Genomic DNA, 13,150 nt, shown 5'->3' on the forward strand with positions numbered 1-13,150 from the left:
CCAGTCACTTTGGATTCGGAGGAAAGACAGAGGAAAAGGGCCCTCTGCTATTTTTCAAAGTTTTTTCAGAAAATAATGCTATAAATTGTACCATTTAACAAGACATAGCTCTGTTCATAATACCTTAGTCATAGAATGACAAGAGATCCAGTCTTTATTAATAGGATACGTTTATGATAAGATTATTATTGCTTTACAGTTCAAAATAATAAAAGCGTTTTGACAAAAAGCTACTTCAGAATACTCAGCTTCCACTTGACACCGTTTCTCATTTTTGGGGGTGGTGGGGTCTCTGAATCTGCAAAGAGGAAGAGCATATTTTATTAATAAAACTAAAAAAGGGAATAAGAACATTTTAGCACCTAGTATTGCTAAACAAATAAGTAAATACTATGTTTTCAATAGCAATAAATAGGAATACTACTAAAACACACCTTGGGTTGCTGAGGTTCTTGGCTGTTGAAATGAAGCCATGATGCTGTTGGCTGTGGAGTTAGGACCTGTGATCTGAAGAACAAAATGGAAACAGGTTAAATGAACTCTAAGAACAAGTCTGTGTGTGTGTGTGTGTGTCTCTCACCGGTGCCTGGGTCTGCTGAAGACCCTCCTGCCACACCTCGGGAAGGGCCACCTCTATCATTTGGAGAGCCTCCCCATATGCATGTTGCAACCTCCCCGCCTGTCCGTCAAACTGGAACAGCACTAGGGCCTTCAGCAGGCTGTGCACCTCTTCTGCAGGGGTGGAACAAAACAATGTAAATCACACAGGAGCTGCCCACACCACTCTACCGTTTAAGTAGCACTATAACAAACATGAAATGAGACGATTAAAAACTACTCCAACCAGGTAACTAATTCCATTGAGGATTTCAGAGAAAATCATTATGTGTGAGAGTAGGCCAACGAGATGAAAGAGAGAGAGAAATGAAGGGGTAAGGGTGTGCATCTCCCACCTCTCATCTTGTCCACAGAGTGGATGATCTCTGCAAGGGCATGCAGCAGGGCCATGTCCTCTAGGGGGGTCCCTTCCTTCAGACTCAGCTTCTTGCGCTCGGCCTTCCGGCGGTTCTTAGACGACCTCCTGAGAGACAGAGGTCAGTTCCTATCTCATAGTGAGACTGCTGACACCTTACTCCCAAACCCACATCTAGCCCCACTAGGTATTTCATGTCATTTATACAGACGTGTAAAGTGCTGACTCACGAGGAGATGCGGGAGTTACTATGCGAGTACTTGGAGCCGGCATGGCTGCCTGTCATCACACTACTGGCCTCTGAGTAGAGCTCTGCCTCCGGACAGTCTGGGACATCCTCATCTAGAAGGAGAGATGGAGAGACAGAACAAGAGAAATGGAGAAACAGAGTGAGGGAGGGAGGTCAATGTAACATGGACAAGCCAAATTGTCAGAGCCTTAAAACTACTATAAACTGTATAACGCAACAATCAATGGTTTACCCAGTAACTCCAGCCTGGCTTTTTCCTTAAGCTCCCGTACCACGGACAGACGGGTTTTGTGACGAGTGAACATCGCCTTCTGAGCTTCCAGGTAAGAGGTCTGAGAACTACATGCTAAAGACAGTGTTGATAAAAACAATGCATATACATTTGGTGCCATGAAGATGACCTATATAACGAATATATTGAACATTGAAACATCATTAGCACTTTGTCATGCAAAATGGGGGTTTACCTTCCAAGAGAGCTGGTTTGAGGTTCGTTTCAATGATGTCTTGTCTGTTGTACAAATACACCTAGAACAGACAAAAGAGAATGTCATTTTGTCTTGGTTTGGGACATTTTTGAAGAGCGTGTTGAAAGATGGGGGCCATCTTGTTAACTCACCAATCGAAGTGCTTCTTCCCAGACTGCACCTGTGATCAGAGCTGAGATGGCCTCCTCACAGTCCTTGGCATACCGCTCCAACAATATGGCCGCCTCCGTATATCTTCTGAGCTCTATCAGTTTCTCTGAAATGATAAGGGGGAAATATGAAACCAAATGAGCAGCACATATTGAATATCACAGCAACTTTAAAGACTTGATGGTGGAGCTGTGAGGCGCGGAGTAGCCACTGTACCTGCCAGGTCCCTGGCCAGCAGTGCCAGCTGGTCGGATGGCAGGGGGATCTGCTCTGCCACACAGAGGGCGTTCCTCCAGCTGGCACTGCCCACAAAGGCCTGGAGGGCGCGGGTCGCCTCGCCGCAGCGCCACAGCAACAACCCTGCCTGCTCCGCCTGCTGCTGCTCCACCAGGTACTCGGCGTAGGCACAGCTCAGCGCCTGGACAGAGGTTAGGGGTTAGAGGTCAGAGACAGTGTGGCTACTTATTTATTAAAATGTGTATTACCTTGTACTGAGGGCTGTCTGTTGGGTAGAGCCCCAGGGCTTCACTATACAGCCTCTGGTCCTTCACCAGATTCAGGGCCTCGGTGAAGTGCTCCTCACCTGGCACAAAACACAACACCCAGTTTAGGTCATTCATTTCAAAATGATGAATTGTCCGCTTGATGACATGCTGAGCTGACCATGGCAGGACACACTCACCACACTTGCTGAGGTGATGCAAGGCCTTCCTGTATCTCTTGAGGTGTTTGTCGATGGTGTAGCGCTGGTAGTTGGACTCTAGAGTCTTCAGCATGTTCAGGAAGGGAAGGTACTCTTTGGGGTCCTTGAATGTTTGGGAAGGCAAAGGAGAATCAAATCGCTTTAATACCCATAAAAATGTATGTAAGTAGCACAGTCGTTTCTCTATTTGCAGTGAACGTCCAGTCATCCACCAAAGTTTCTGCAGCAATGGCTTCATCACAGTAACTGTATTAGGTACTGTTCTGTACAGTGAAGTACTATTTGACTGTCACTCACCTTTTGGGACTTCTCGGCCACCATGAGGACCAAGTCAAAGTCGTAGGTGCCCAGAGAGTGTTCATACAGCTCGTTGACATTGACCAAGAACAGCAGGTACTTCAGAGCCTCCTCCGCACTCACTGCGTTGGCAGCACTGGGTGGGTTCACTACAAATACACACGTTACAAACACAGATTTCAGATATCTTGATAACAATTCCTTGTTCGTCTTGCTGATCTGCTCGTGTCCGTTTTACCTCGAAGCTCGTGGACTTTCTGCAGGGCAACCTCCAGCTCAGGAACAGTCTTCTTCACATGTGACGTCAAAATAGACAGACAGTACCTGAGGATGATAATGACAATATTATTCTCTCTATCAAGAATCTTGTAAAAGAAACATGATTTAAGTGCAATACTAAACTCGGCAAAAAAAAGAAACGTCCTCTCACTGTCAACTGCGTTTATTTTCAGCAAACTTAACATGTGTAAATATTTGTATGAACATAAGATTCAACAACAGACATACATTGAACAAGTTCCACAGACATGTGTCCCTGAACAAAGAGGGGGTGTCAAAATCAAAAGTAACAGTCAGTATCTAGTGTGGCCACCAGCTGCATTAAGTACTTCAGTGCATCTCCTCATGGACTGCACCAGATTGGCCAGTTCTTGCTGTGAGATGTTACCCCACTCTTCCACCAAGACACCTGCAAGTTCCCGGTCATTTCTGGGGGGGAATGGCCCTAGCCCTCACCCTCCAATTCAACAGGTCTCAGACGTGCTCAATGGCATTGAGATCCGGGCTCTTCGCTGGCCATGGCAGAACACTAACATTCCTGTCTTGCAGAAAATCACACACAGAACGAGCAGTATGGCTGGTGGCATTGTCATACTGGAGGGTCATAACAGGATGAGCCTACAGGAAGGGTAGCCCATGAGGGAGGAGGATGTCTTCCCTGTAATGCATAGCGTTGAGATTGGCTGCAATGACAACAAGCTCAGTCTGATGATGCTGTGACACACCGCCCCAGACCATGACGGACGCTCTACCTCCAAATGGATCCTGCTCCAGTGACTCATCAGTGAAGAGCACTTATTGCCAGTCCTGTCTGGTCCAGTGACGGTGGGTTTGTGCCCATAGGCGATGTTGTTGCCAGTGATGTCTGGTGAGGACCTGCCTTACAACAGATATACAAGCCCTCAGTTCAGCCTCTCTCAGCCTATTGCGGACAGTCTGAGTACTGATGGAGAGATTGTACGTTCCTGGTGTAACTCGGGCAGTTGTTGTTGCCATCCTGTACCTGTCCTGCAGGTGTGATGTTCGGATGTACCGATCCTGTGCAGGTGTTGTTACACGTGGTCTGCCACTGCAAGGACGATCAGCTGTCCGTCCTGTCTCCCGGTAGTGCCGTCTTAGGCGTCTCACAGTACGGACATTGCAATTTATTGCCCTGGCCACATCTGCAGTCCCTGGGCAGGGACCCTGGGCATCTTTCTTTTGGTGTTTTTCAGAGTCAGTAGAAAGGCCTCTTTAGGGTCCTAAGTTTTCATAACTGTGACCTTATATGCCTACCGTCTGTAAGCTGTTCGTGTCTTAACAACCGTTCCACAGGTGGATGTTCATTAATTGTTTATGGTTCATTGAACAAGCATGGGAAACAGTGTTTAAACCCTTTACAATGAAGATCTGTGAAGTTATTTGGATTTTTACGAATTATCTTTGAAAGACAGGGTCCTGAAAAAGGGACGTTTCTTTTTTTGCTGAGTTTAGTTCAAATGCTCTGTAAATAGTGCAATACAAAACAAATGTTATTTGTTTCCAATGACAAAAAGGATAAGGATAACCCGTATCAAGAGCACACTCACTTGTGCTGGTCCATAGATTCCATGGTGCAGCGCAACGCATCACACACAATATCCACCTTTTTCCCACAAGCCACAGGGGCTGACTGTCCTGTAGTGTTCACTGGACAAGGGTACATTGTTGTAGTGGTATCTTCCTCCCTGAAAAAGGACAAAATATGTACATACTGAAACTAATGACAATTTCCTAAAATACATTACAAATGGGCATCGTTTGTCATTGTTATAGAAAAAACAAAAGGCTGAAAGTTCTTACTTGAGCTCTGTGAGGAACAGGTTGATGTGATTGATAGAGTCCAGCTGTCTCAGGAAAGTCTCCACGCTCTCTAAAAACACCTGCCCGAAAGCAACCACAGTCTTGTTGCATGTGCCATTCTACACTAGAAGGTCACAGACAGGTTAGTTGAAAAAGAAGAAGCGACCTGGTTGTGCGTTTACCCACCTTGGGGTTGTGGTCGTAGATCAGGTTGAGGTTGATCCGCAGCTTCCTCATGCACTCAAAGGCCTCTCGGAACTTCTGACTGTCCAGCCACTTTCGGAGCTGAGCCAAAACCAGTGCTCGATGGCGGATGGTCTCCAAGTTACCGCGAGGCATCTGCAGACACACATCCAACGTGCTCAAAAATCAACACGACCAGAGGCGTAGCGCTAAGCAATATGGGTAATAGCGATGATGTAACCTGTTTTTTTTTAATTTGTTTTATGACAGACGGAACAGTTCAGACCTGTAGGATGAGCCTGGTGTCCTGGGGGACCACAGTGACGATTCTGGAGCCCCTCTCTACCCTGCGGAGAGTCTCGTCATTCTGGTCATTCTGATTCTGACCTCCGTCGGCAGCCAAGGCCACCTGCAGCCCTTTGACAGTGAGCGTGGTGAGTCGGAAGCAGCGGCAAGTGTGCGAGTGTGTGGTGAGCAGCAGGAAGTCGTCGTAGACCACGAAGGAGGAAACGTTGGAGGCCACCTGTGGATGACGAACAGAGGGAGGCAATGGCATCATCAGGTTGGTTAATAAAGTAAAATGTTTTTAATGAATGACATGAGTGCCACAGTCACTGCAGCTAATTCATTCAAGTAAGAGGTGTGTTTGCATCAATCACAATGGTGACTCTGCCTTTGTGCTGAATCACCAAGGCAAAACAATAGACATACCTCTGTCTCACCAACAAACAGGTGAGATCGGTCCGTAAGGCCTAACAGATGCTCCTGTTGACATTACCCCCCAAAAATCCCCTTGATTAGAGACCAGGAGATAGGTACTTTTGGCACAATCAAAATGATCAAATCACCAAATTATAGTAATATTGCCATTTTCTGTGAGAACAGTATTCAGTTAGATTGTTTCTTTACCTCTTCTATGGTAAACAGGGCCGTCTGCACACAGGGATCTGGGAAGTTGATTCTGCAGCCTGTTGAGTCCTGCCACTCCACCACACTAGGCTTCAGAGAGTCTGGGGACACCATACACAGATCAAATTATAATACTTTTTATTATAATTATTATATATACAGTGGGGAGAACAAGTATTTGATACACTGCTGATTTTGCAGATTTTCCTACTTACAAAGCATGTAGAGGTCTGTAATTTTTATCATAGGTACACTTCAACTGTGAGAGACGGAATCTAAAACAAAAATCCCGAAAATCACATTGTATGATTTTTAAGTAATTAATTAGCATTTTATTGCATGACATAAGTATTTGATACATCAGAAAAACAGAACTTAATATTTGGTACAGAATCCTTTGTTTGCAATTACAGAGATCATACGTTTCCTGTAGTTCTTGACCAGGTTTGCACACACTGCAGCAGGGATTTTGGCCCACTCCTCCATACAGACCTTCTCCAGATCCTTCAGGTTTCGGGGCTGTCGCTGGGCAATACGGACTTTCAGCTCCCTCCAAAGATTTTCTATTGGGTTCAGGTCTGGAGACTGGCTAGGCCACTCCAGGACCTTGAGATACTTCTTACGGAGCCACTCCTTAGTTGCCCTGGCTGTGTGTTTTGGGTCGTTGTCATGCTGGAAGACCCAGCCACGACCCATCATCAATGCTCTTACTGAGGGAAGGAGGTTGTTGGCTAAGATCTCGCAATACATGGCCCCATCCATCCTCCCCTCAATACGGTGCAGTCGTCCTGTCCCCTTTGCAGAAAAGCATCCCCAAAGAATGATGTTTCCACCTCCATGCTTCACGGTTGGGATGGTGTTCTTGGGGTTGTACTCATCCTTCTTCTTCCTCCAAACACGGCGAGTGCAGTTTAGACCAAAAAGCTCTATTTTTGAATCATCAGACCACATGACCTTCTCCCATTCCTCCTCTGGATCATCCAGATGGTCATTGGCAAACTTCAGACGGGCCTGGACATGCGCCTGCTTGAGCAGGGGGACCTTGTGTGCGCTGCAGGATTTTAATCCATGACGGCGTAGTGTGTTACTAATGGTTTTCTTTGAGACTGTGGTCCCAGCTCTCTTCAGGTCATTGACCAGGTCCTGCCGTGTAGTTCTGGGCTGATCCCTCACCTTCCTCATGATCATTGATGCCCCACGAGGTGAGATCTTGCATGGAGCCCCAGACCGAGGGTGATTGACCATCATCTTGAACTTCTTCTATTTTCTTCTATTTTCTAATAATTGCGCCAACAGTTGTTGCCTTCTCACCAAGCTGCTTGCCTATTGTCCTGTAGCCCATCCCAGCCTTGTGCAGGTCTACAATTTTATCCTTGATGTCCTTACACAGCTCTCTGGTCTTGGCCATTGTGGAGAGGTTGGAGTCTGTTTGATTGAGTGTGTGGACAGGTGTCTTTTATACAGGTAACGAGTTCAAACAGGTGCAGTTAATACAGGTAATGAGTGGAGAACAGGGGGGCTTCTTAAAGAAAAACTAACAGGTCTGTGAGAGCCGGAATTCTTACTGGTTGGTAGGTGATCAAATACTTATGTCATGCAATAAAATGCAAATGAATTACTTAAAAATCATACAATGTGATTTTCTGGATTTTTGTTTTAGATTCCGTCTCTCACAGTTGAAGTGTAACTATGATAAAAATTACAGACCTCTACATGCTTTGTAAGTAGGAAAACCTGCAAAATCGGCAGTGTATCAAATACTTGTTCTCCCCACTGTATATACACACGCAATCAAACAGACTCCAACCTCTCCACAATGGCCAAGACCAGAGAGCTGTGTAAGGACATCAGGGATAAAATTGTAGACCTGCACAAGGCTGGGATGGGCTACAGGACAATAGGCAAGCAGCTTGGTGAGAAGGCAACAACTGTTGGCGCAATTATTAGAAAATGGAAGAAGTTCAAGATGACGGTCAATCACCCTCGGTCTGGGGCTCCATGCAAGATCTCACCTCGTGGGGCATCAATGATCATGAGGAAGGTGAGGGATCAGCCCAGAACTACACGGCAGGACCTGGTCAATGACCTGAAGAGAGCTGGGACCACAGTCTCAAAGAAAACCATTAGTAACACACTACGCCGTCATGGATTAAAATCCTGCAGCGCACGCAAGGTCCCCCTGCTCTAGCCAGCGCATGTCCAGGCCCGTCTGAAGTTTGCCAATGACCATCTGGATGATCCAGAGGAGGAATGGGAGAAGGTCATGTGGTCTGATGAGACAAAAATAGAGCTTTTTGGTCTAAACTCCACTCGCCGTGTTTGGAGGAAGAAGAAGGATGAGTACAACCCCAAGAACACCATCCCAACCGTGAAGCATGGAGGTAGAAACATCATTCTTTGGGAATGCTTTTCTGCAAAGGGGACAGGACGACTGCACCGTATTGAGGGGAGGATGGATGGGGCCATGTATCACAAGATCTTGGCCAACAACCTCCTTCCCTCAGTAAGAGCATTGAAGATGGGTCGTGGCTGGGTCTTCCAGCATGACAACGACCCAAAACACACAGCCAGGGCAACTAAGGAGTGGCTCCGTAAGAAGCATCTCAAGGTCCTGGAGTGGCCTAGCCAGTCTCCAGACCTGAACCCAATAGAAAATCTTTGGAGGGAGCTGAAAGTCCGTATTGCCCTGCGACAGCCCCGAAACCTGAAGGATCTGGAGAAGGTCTGTATGTGGGAGTGGGCCAAAATCCCTGCTGCAGTGTGTGCAAACCTGGTCAAGAACTACAGGAAATGTATGATCTCTGTAATTGCAAACAAAGGTTTCTGTACCAAATATTAAGTTCTGCTTTTCTGATGTATCAAATACTTATTTCATGCAATAAAATGCAAATTAATTACTTAAAAATCATACAATGTGATTTTCTGGATATTTGTTTTAGATTCCGTCTCTCATAGTTGAAGTGTACCTATGATAAAAATTACAGACCTCTACATGCTTTGTAAGTAGGAAAACCTGCAAAATCGGCAGTGTATCAAATACTTGTTCTCCCCACTGTATATATATTTTGTTTTTTACATACAGTGCTGTTCCAGCTGGAGACATAAAAGACATCTCATGATCGAACTATGCAAGCAAGTCTACAAGCAATATTCTCATAACACAGGAAGTAGTCGTTACTGACCCCAGAGGAACTTCCTGATCTGGCCGTCCTCCAGCTGCAGCGCCACCGTGCCCGTCTTGGAGCTGTGACACATGCTGATCACGTGACCTTCAACCTCCACATGTGACCTGGGGATATAGAAACAGTTAGGGGGACATTTGACAGCACATATGTTGCGTTGTTGTCGTCAACTATAATTCCTCCTTACCTGATCTCCAGGGTTGGCTGGGGTCCCTGGGCCTCTGAGGGTCCCAGAATGAGCATCTTGGACTGGGACGGCCCGTCTGTACAGGCCCCCACCCCCAGGAACACATCCTCCCTCAGCCACAGCAGCAGACGCAGAGCCAGGGGCTCCTCCTGATCCACCGCAACCCTGCAACACAGCCACAATGTTTGGGCGCAATACAACGTTAGTGTGAGGGTCATAATAGAAAAAGGTTTGGATGAATAACTGTCCCGATTGTACCTGTAGGTTGCCTTTAGCTGAGGGGCGTGTATGACAGATCGGAATCCTCCCAATCCGGCTGCAGGCTCACTCAGTTCCGCAGTACCTGAACACATAACCAGACTTTATGTACCCAGTACCCGTCTTAATGAATTAACAGCACAGTATGAGTGGGAACGGAGATGTAGAGGAAAAAGCGGCCATGGAGATACATGTATCAAGAGATTAGGGGCGAAGAGAGAGAAGAGTAATGGCTGAGAAATAAGAGGAAACTTCAGATGACCCACCTTGGCCGTAGACAGAGATGTGTCCGTCGGCTGTAAGCGCTGCCAGCTCATTGGTCCTCTGGCGCTGGAAGGTCACCAGGTTGACGGGGGCGGGAAGCTGAAGGTCGTAGGCACACATGGGCGGGGGCACCACACACTGACGAAACGTTGATACGAAGACCTTGTCTACAAAACAGAGGCATTCAGACAAACTCGATGCGTTTTCGATGCTCCATATCTCCCCTGCTCTAATTCATTGGCACTTTTTGAATACTTTTTTAAAAATGCACATTTCCTTCCTGTCCTTGAGGAAATCACTGATCTGACACAGTACGATTTGTGAAAGCAATGGGATTGGAAACCATATCTTCATCTATCCACTCACTTAAATATCAGTGATCTGTCAAAGATTACTACAAACAATGTCCGTGTCTGACTGACTCACCTCCGTCGATCACGGCCACGTTGGCATTGTCATGCCCGTCCTCCCCGTGGCTGCGGTCGGTGCTCCAGCACCAGTCGTAGTTCAGGCTGACCCAGCCTCGGGTCACCAGGTGCAGCCGCAGAGGCTTCTCAGGATCCCAGCTCACGTAGGCTGGTGCCCTCTGGGGGTCGCTGCCGAAGTACAGGTTCTGCTTCAGGTACCAGTGGTAGTTACCTACTGTCCACAGCTGAACTGGAGGAGGGACGGAGAGGGAGTGAGGCAGGGGCCAAAAAAAGCTATGCCGCGGTTGGCTTCATCCTTGATACTACAATGTATGCTGAACGTCCCTCCAGATCAGTTTAACACATTAGAACATCTACTTGGTAAAAAGGCAACAAATTGACTGAAAGACAATTTGATTAACCAATATTATAAATGTAAGAAATAATATTGGGAGTAATGGGTAGAGTATCTTACTGTATGTCTTGACTTGACCCCCCTCTCCCGGTGTCATGTCCTCCAGCCACACAGCCAACACAGTCGAGTCACTGTTCCATAGCAGCTCCTTCACCTGCAACAGTCACACAGATCTAGGATCAGTTGCGCTCCCCAAATCCTAACCATTAAGAAAATGCTAAACTGATCTTAGATCAGTGTGTATAGTATTTGTGTGACCGTCACCTACCTTGACCTGTTCTTTGCCAAAGGGCAGGGTGAAATCGCCGTGCAGGAGGCCGTTCTTCTCCATAAACACCACACTGTGCTTGTTAGGATGACGCTGTGTTGCCGCTATCAAACTACCTGACGGTCTGAAACAAGGCATTGGTTTCAATGTAGCTCACACGCAAACCATGTTGTGATATTCGTTGTATTTGAGTACCCTAAACCCTAAAATATAATACAACAAGGTGCTTAAAGATGTTGAAGGATTCTCCACAGAAATCTTACTTCCAGCACAGTGACTGCTCCAGACCGTTGACGGTTTCACTTGTCGACTGTAAGACACACTCTCTGTTCCACACTCTGACCTTCCTGGCGCCTGACACACCACACATATGCAATGCATGTGATACCAACACATTCTACAGTATTTATCGTTTTACAGAAATGGTTTCACTTCACTCCTCAGAGTTTGTGAAAAACATTGATTCTCACCAGTCAGGGGGCAAACTGCGCTCACAGCGAAGAGCTGCCCGTCTCCTCTCCAAGTCACCCTCGGCCTGCGGTCGTCCCACGACATGGCCGGTTGCACCTCCTGTCACAGAGAGAGAGGGGAGGAACAGAGACCTTCATCAAATAGTGTTCAACTGCTCTTTTTAGGGTGAAAGTTGAATAATACTCCTTACTATAGTCTTCCTCTGGGCAGCGTGCTTGCCCTCTGAACCATGGAACTGGGTCTCTTTCTTCCCCCAGCCCACTGTGATAAACTTCCCTAAAACACATTTTAAAAAGTGTGTCAGTCAACCATATGCGTCGTGTACATACAGAGATTTTACATTACGGTCCCATCTTAATGTGATTTGATCACTTACCCGCTCCAAAGTCATCCTGATGGATCCCAACCTCCGTGATGGGTTCAAAGTTTTTGGTCATCATGATAATGGTGTCCTGACCTGAAAGGTATCAAGAAAGAGAGCATTACTTCTGATGGCTCGTGATAGACCCCGTGAACAATAGACTATTCAATAAATGACCATCATCTAGAGGTGGTTGGTATACTGACCAGTGGTGAGAGTGACCAGCTCCTGGTCCGGGCTCCAGCTCATGGCTGACAGACCACTGTCCACACTACCCACACACTCCAGCTGAGATGGACACCCACACACACGTGAAAACAGAGGCAGAACAGACCTGTTATGAGTGCAATCTTATGTCATTTCAATAAACAGGGTTACTACTTCAAATCTTGATACCTGGTTAGTGTTCAGATTGTAGAGAATGACATCCCCAGTGGCTGTAGCCACACACACAGACTCCTGGTCTGGTAAGTCTTGGATACCAACAACTGTCCCACCCCCATCCTCTGGAAGATAGCGCTCAACTGTCAACGACACCTCATTCACCACCTGAACATGATGGGTAATAGGAATAGTTGAATACAGTGTGTTAGTGATGGGCTGGAACAAAAACCTGCACCCTGTGGCTCTCCAGGACTAGGACTGGAGAACACTTCTATGCGTAAAGTACCTGGCCAGCTCGTGTGTCCAACTCTGTGACGGAGTATTCTGAAGCGATGAGCACGGTGCCTGTGTCCGTCCGAACAGTGAAACATTGCGGCGTGCCCGGGACTTGTAGCTTTAAGCAACGAAGGCTCTTCAGCAACCTCAAGTTGCGCATCACACACAAATCCTATTTACCTATACACAGATTGCGGCAATGAGCGTTGATTAGCATCTGTAGCTAGCAAGCTAGCCAATATGGAAAGGTAGCTAACTAACTAGTTGTGCGTGCAGAGACAAGCCATGGGATTCAATGTTAAAGTTAAAACGAATAAGTTACATGATGTGACACAAAGCTAAGTAACCTACCTTTGCGTAGCTCCAATAACATTTACAGAAGCTAACGTTACTGCATCAACAACAAAACACACATGCTGCTGCGCTGTCAAATTATTTACCTTACAACCCTGACGTAAAATGCTGAAATACGAAGAGCCCTATTTCAATGTCTCCCTCTTCCTGTACGGAGGATAATTGCATGACTTTGACGACTGACTAGGTCCAAGCCAGCTATTCCAGAGGAAGGTGCTTCGAGAGGGATAACTGGGTTCAAAATCTGTTTTTCCAGCAAGTGGCGTTTTT

The 13,150-nt window shown here is 46.6% G+C and overlaps 1 protein-coding gene across 2 annotated transcripts; it reads right to left on the reverse strand.

Moving 5' to 3' along the window:
- Positions 1 to 136: 136 nt before the first annotated feature.
- On the reverse strand, positions 137 to 13,102 carry LOC139581184 (elongator complex protein 1-like). Of its 2 annotated transcripts, none has more exons than XM_071410675.1 (34): positions 12,967 to 13,102; positions 12,537 to 12,706; positions 12,263 to 12,415; positions 12,073 to 12,154; positions 11,882 to 11,962; positions 11,696 to 11,781; positions 11,505 to 11,604; positions 11,298 to 11,388; positions 11,035 to 11,158; positions 10,827 to 10,920; positions 10,371 to 10,601; positions 9,947 to 10,111; positions 9,681 to 9,765; positions 9,423 to 9,587; positions 9,236 to 9,342; positions 6,054 to 6,154; positions 5,856 to 5,909; positions 5,431 to 5,667; positions 5,148 to 5,300; positions 4,962 to 5,041; positions 4,709 to 4,846; positions 3,100 to 3,185; positions 2,862 to 3,010; positions 2,544 to 2,667; positions 2,347 to 2,444; positions 2,078 to 2,279; positions 1,843 to 1,967; positions 1,691 to 1,751; positions 1,456 to 1,569; positions 1,204 to 1,315; positions 954 to 1,081; positions 581 to 732; positions 435 to 507; positions 137 to 298 (listed from the first exon to the last, which is right to left on the reverse strand). In XM_071410675.1, exons 2-34 carry the CDS (start codon positions 12,684 to 12,686, stop codon positions 231 to 233), a joined length of 3,969 nt encoding a protein of 1,322 aa, XP_071266776.1. In that variant the 5' UTR covers positions 12,687 to 12,706; positions 12,967 to 13,102; the 3' UTR covers positions 137 to 230. The 2 variants fall into 2 exon arrangements, with proteins under 2 accessions (XP_071266776.1, XP_071266774.1); XM_071410673.1 differs by having other exon boundaries at positions 12,878 to 12,986.
- Positions 13,103 to 13,150: the final 48 nt, after the last annotated feature.

This window comes from Salvelinus alpinus, chromosome 7 (assembly GCF_045679555.1).
Source record: "Salvelinus alpinus chromosome 7, SLU_Salpinus.1, whole genome shotgun sequence".
NCBI lineage: Eukaryota > Metazoa > Chordata > Actinopteri > Salmoniformes > Salmonidae > Salvelinus > Salvelinus alpinus.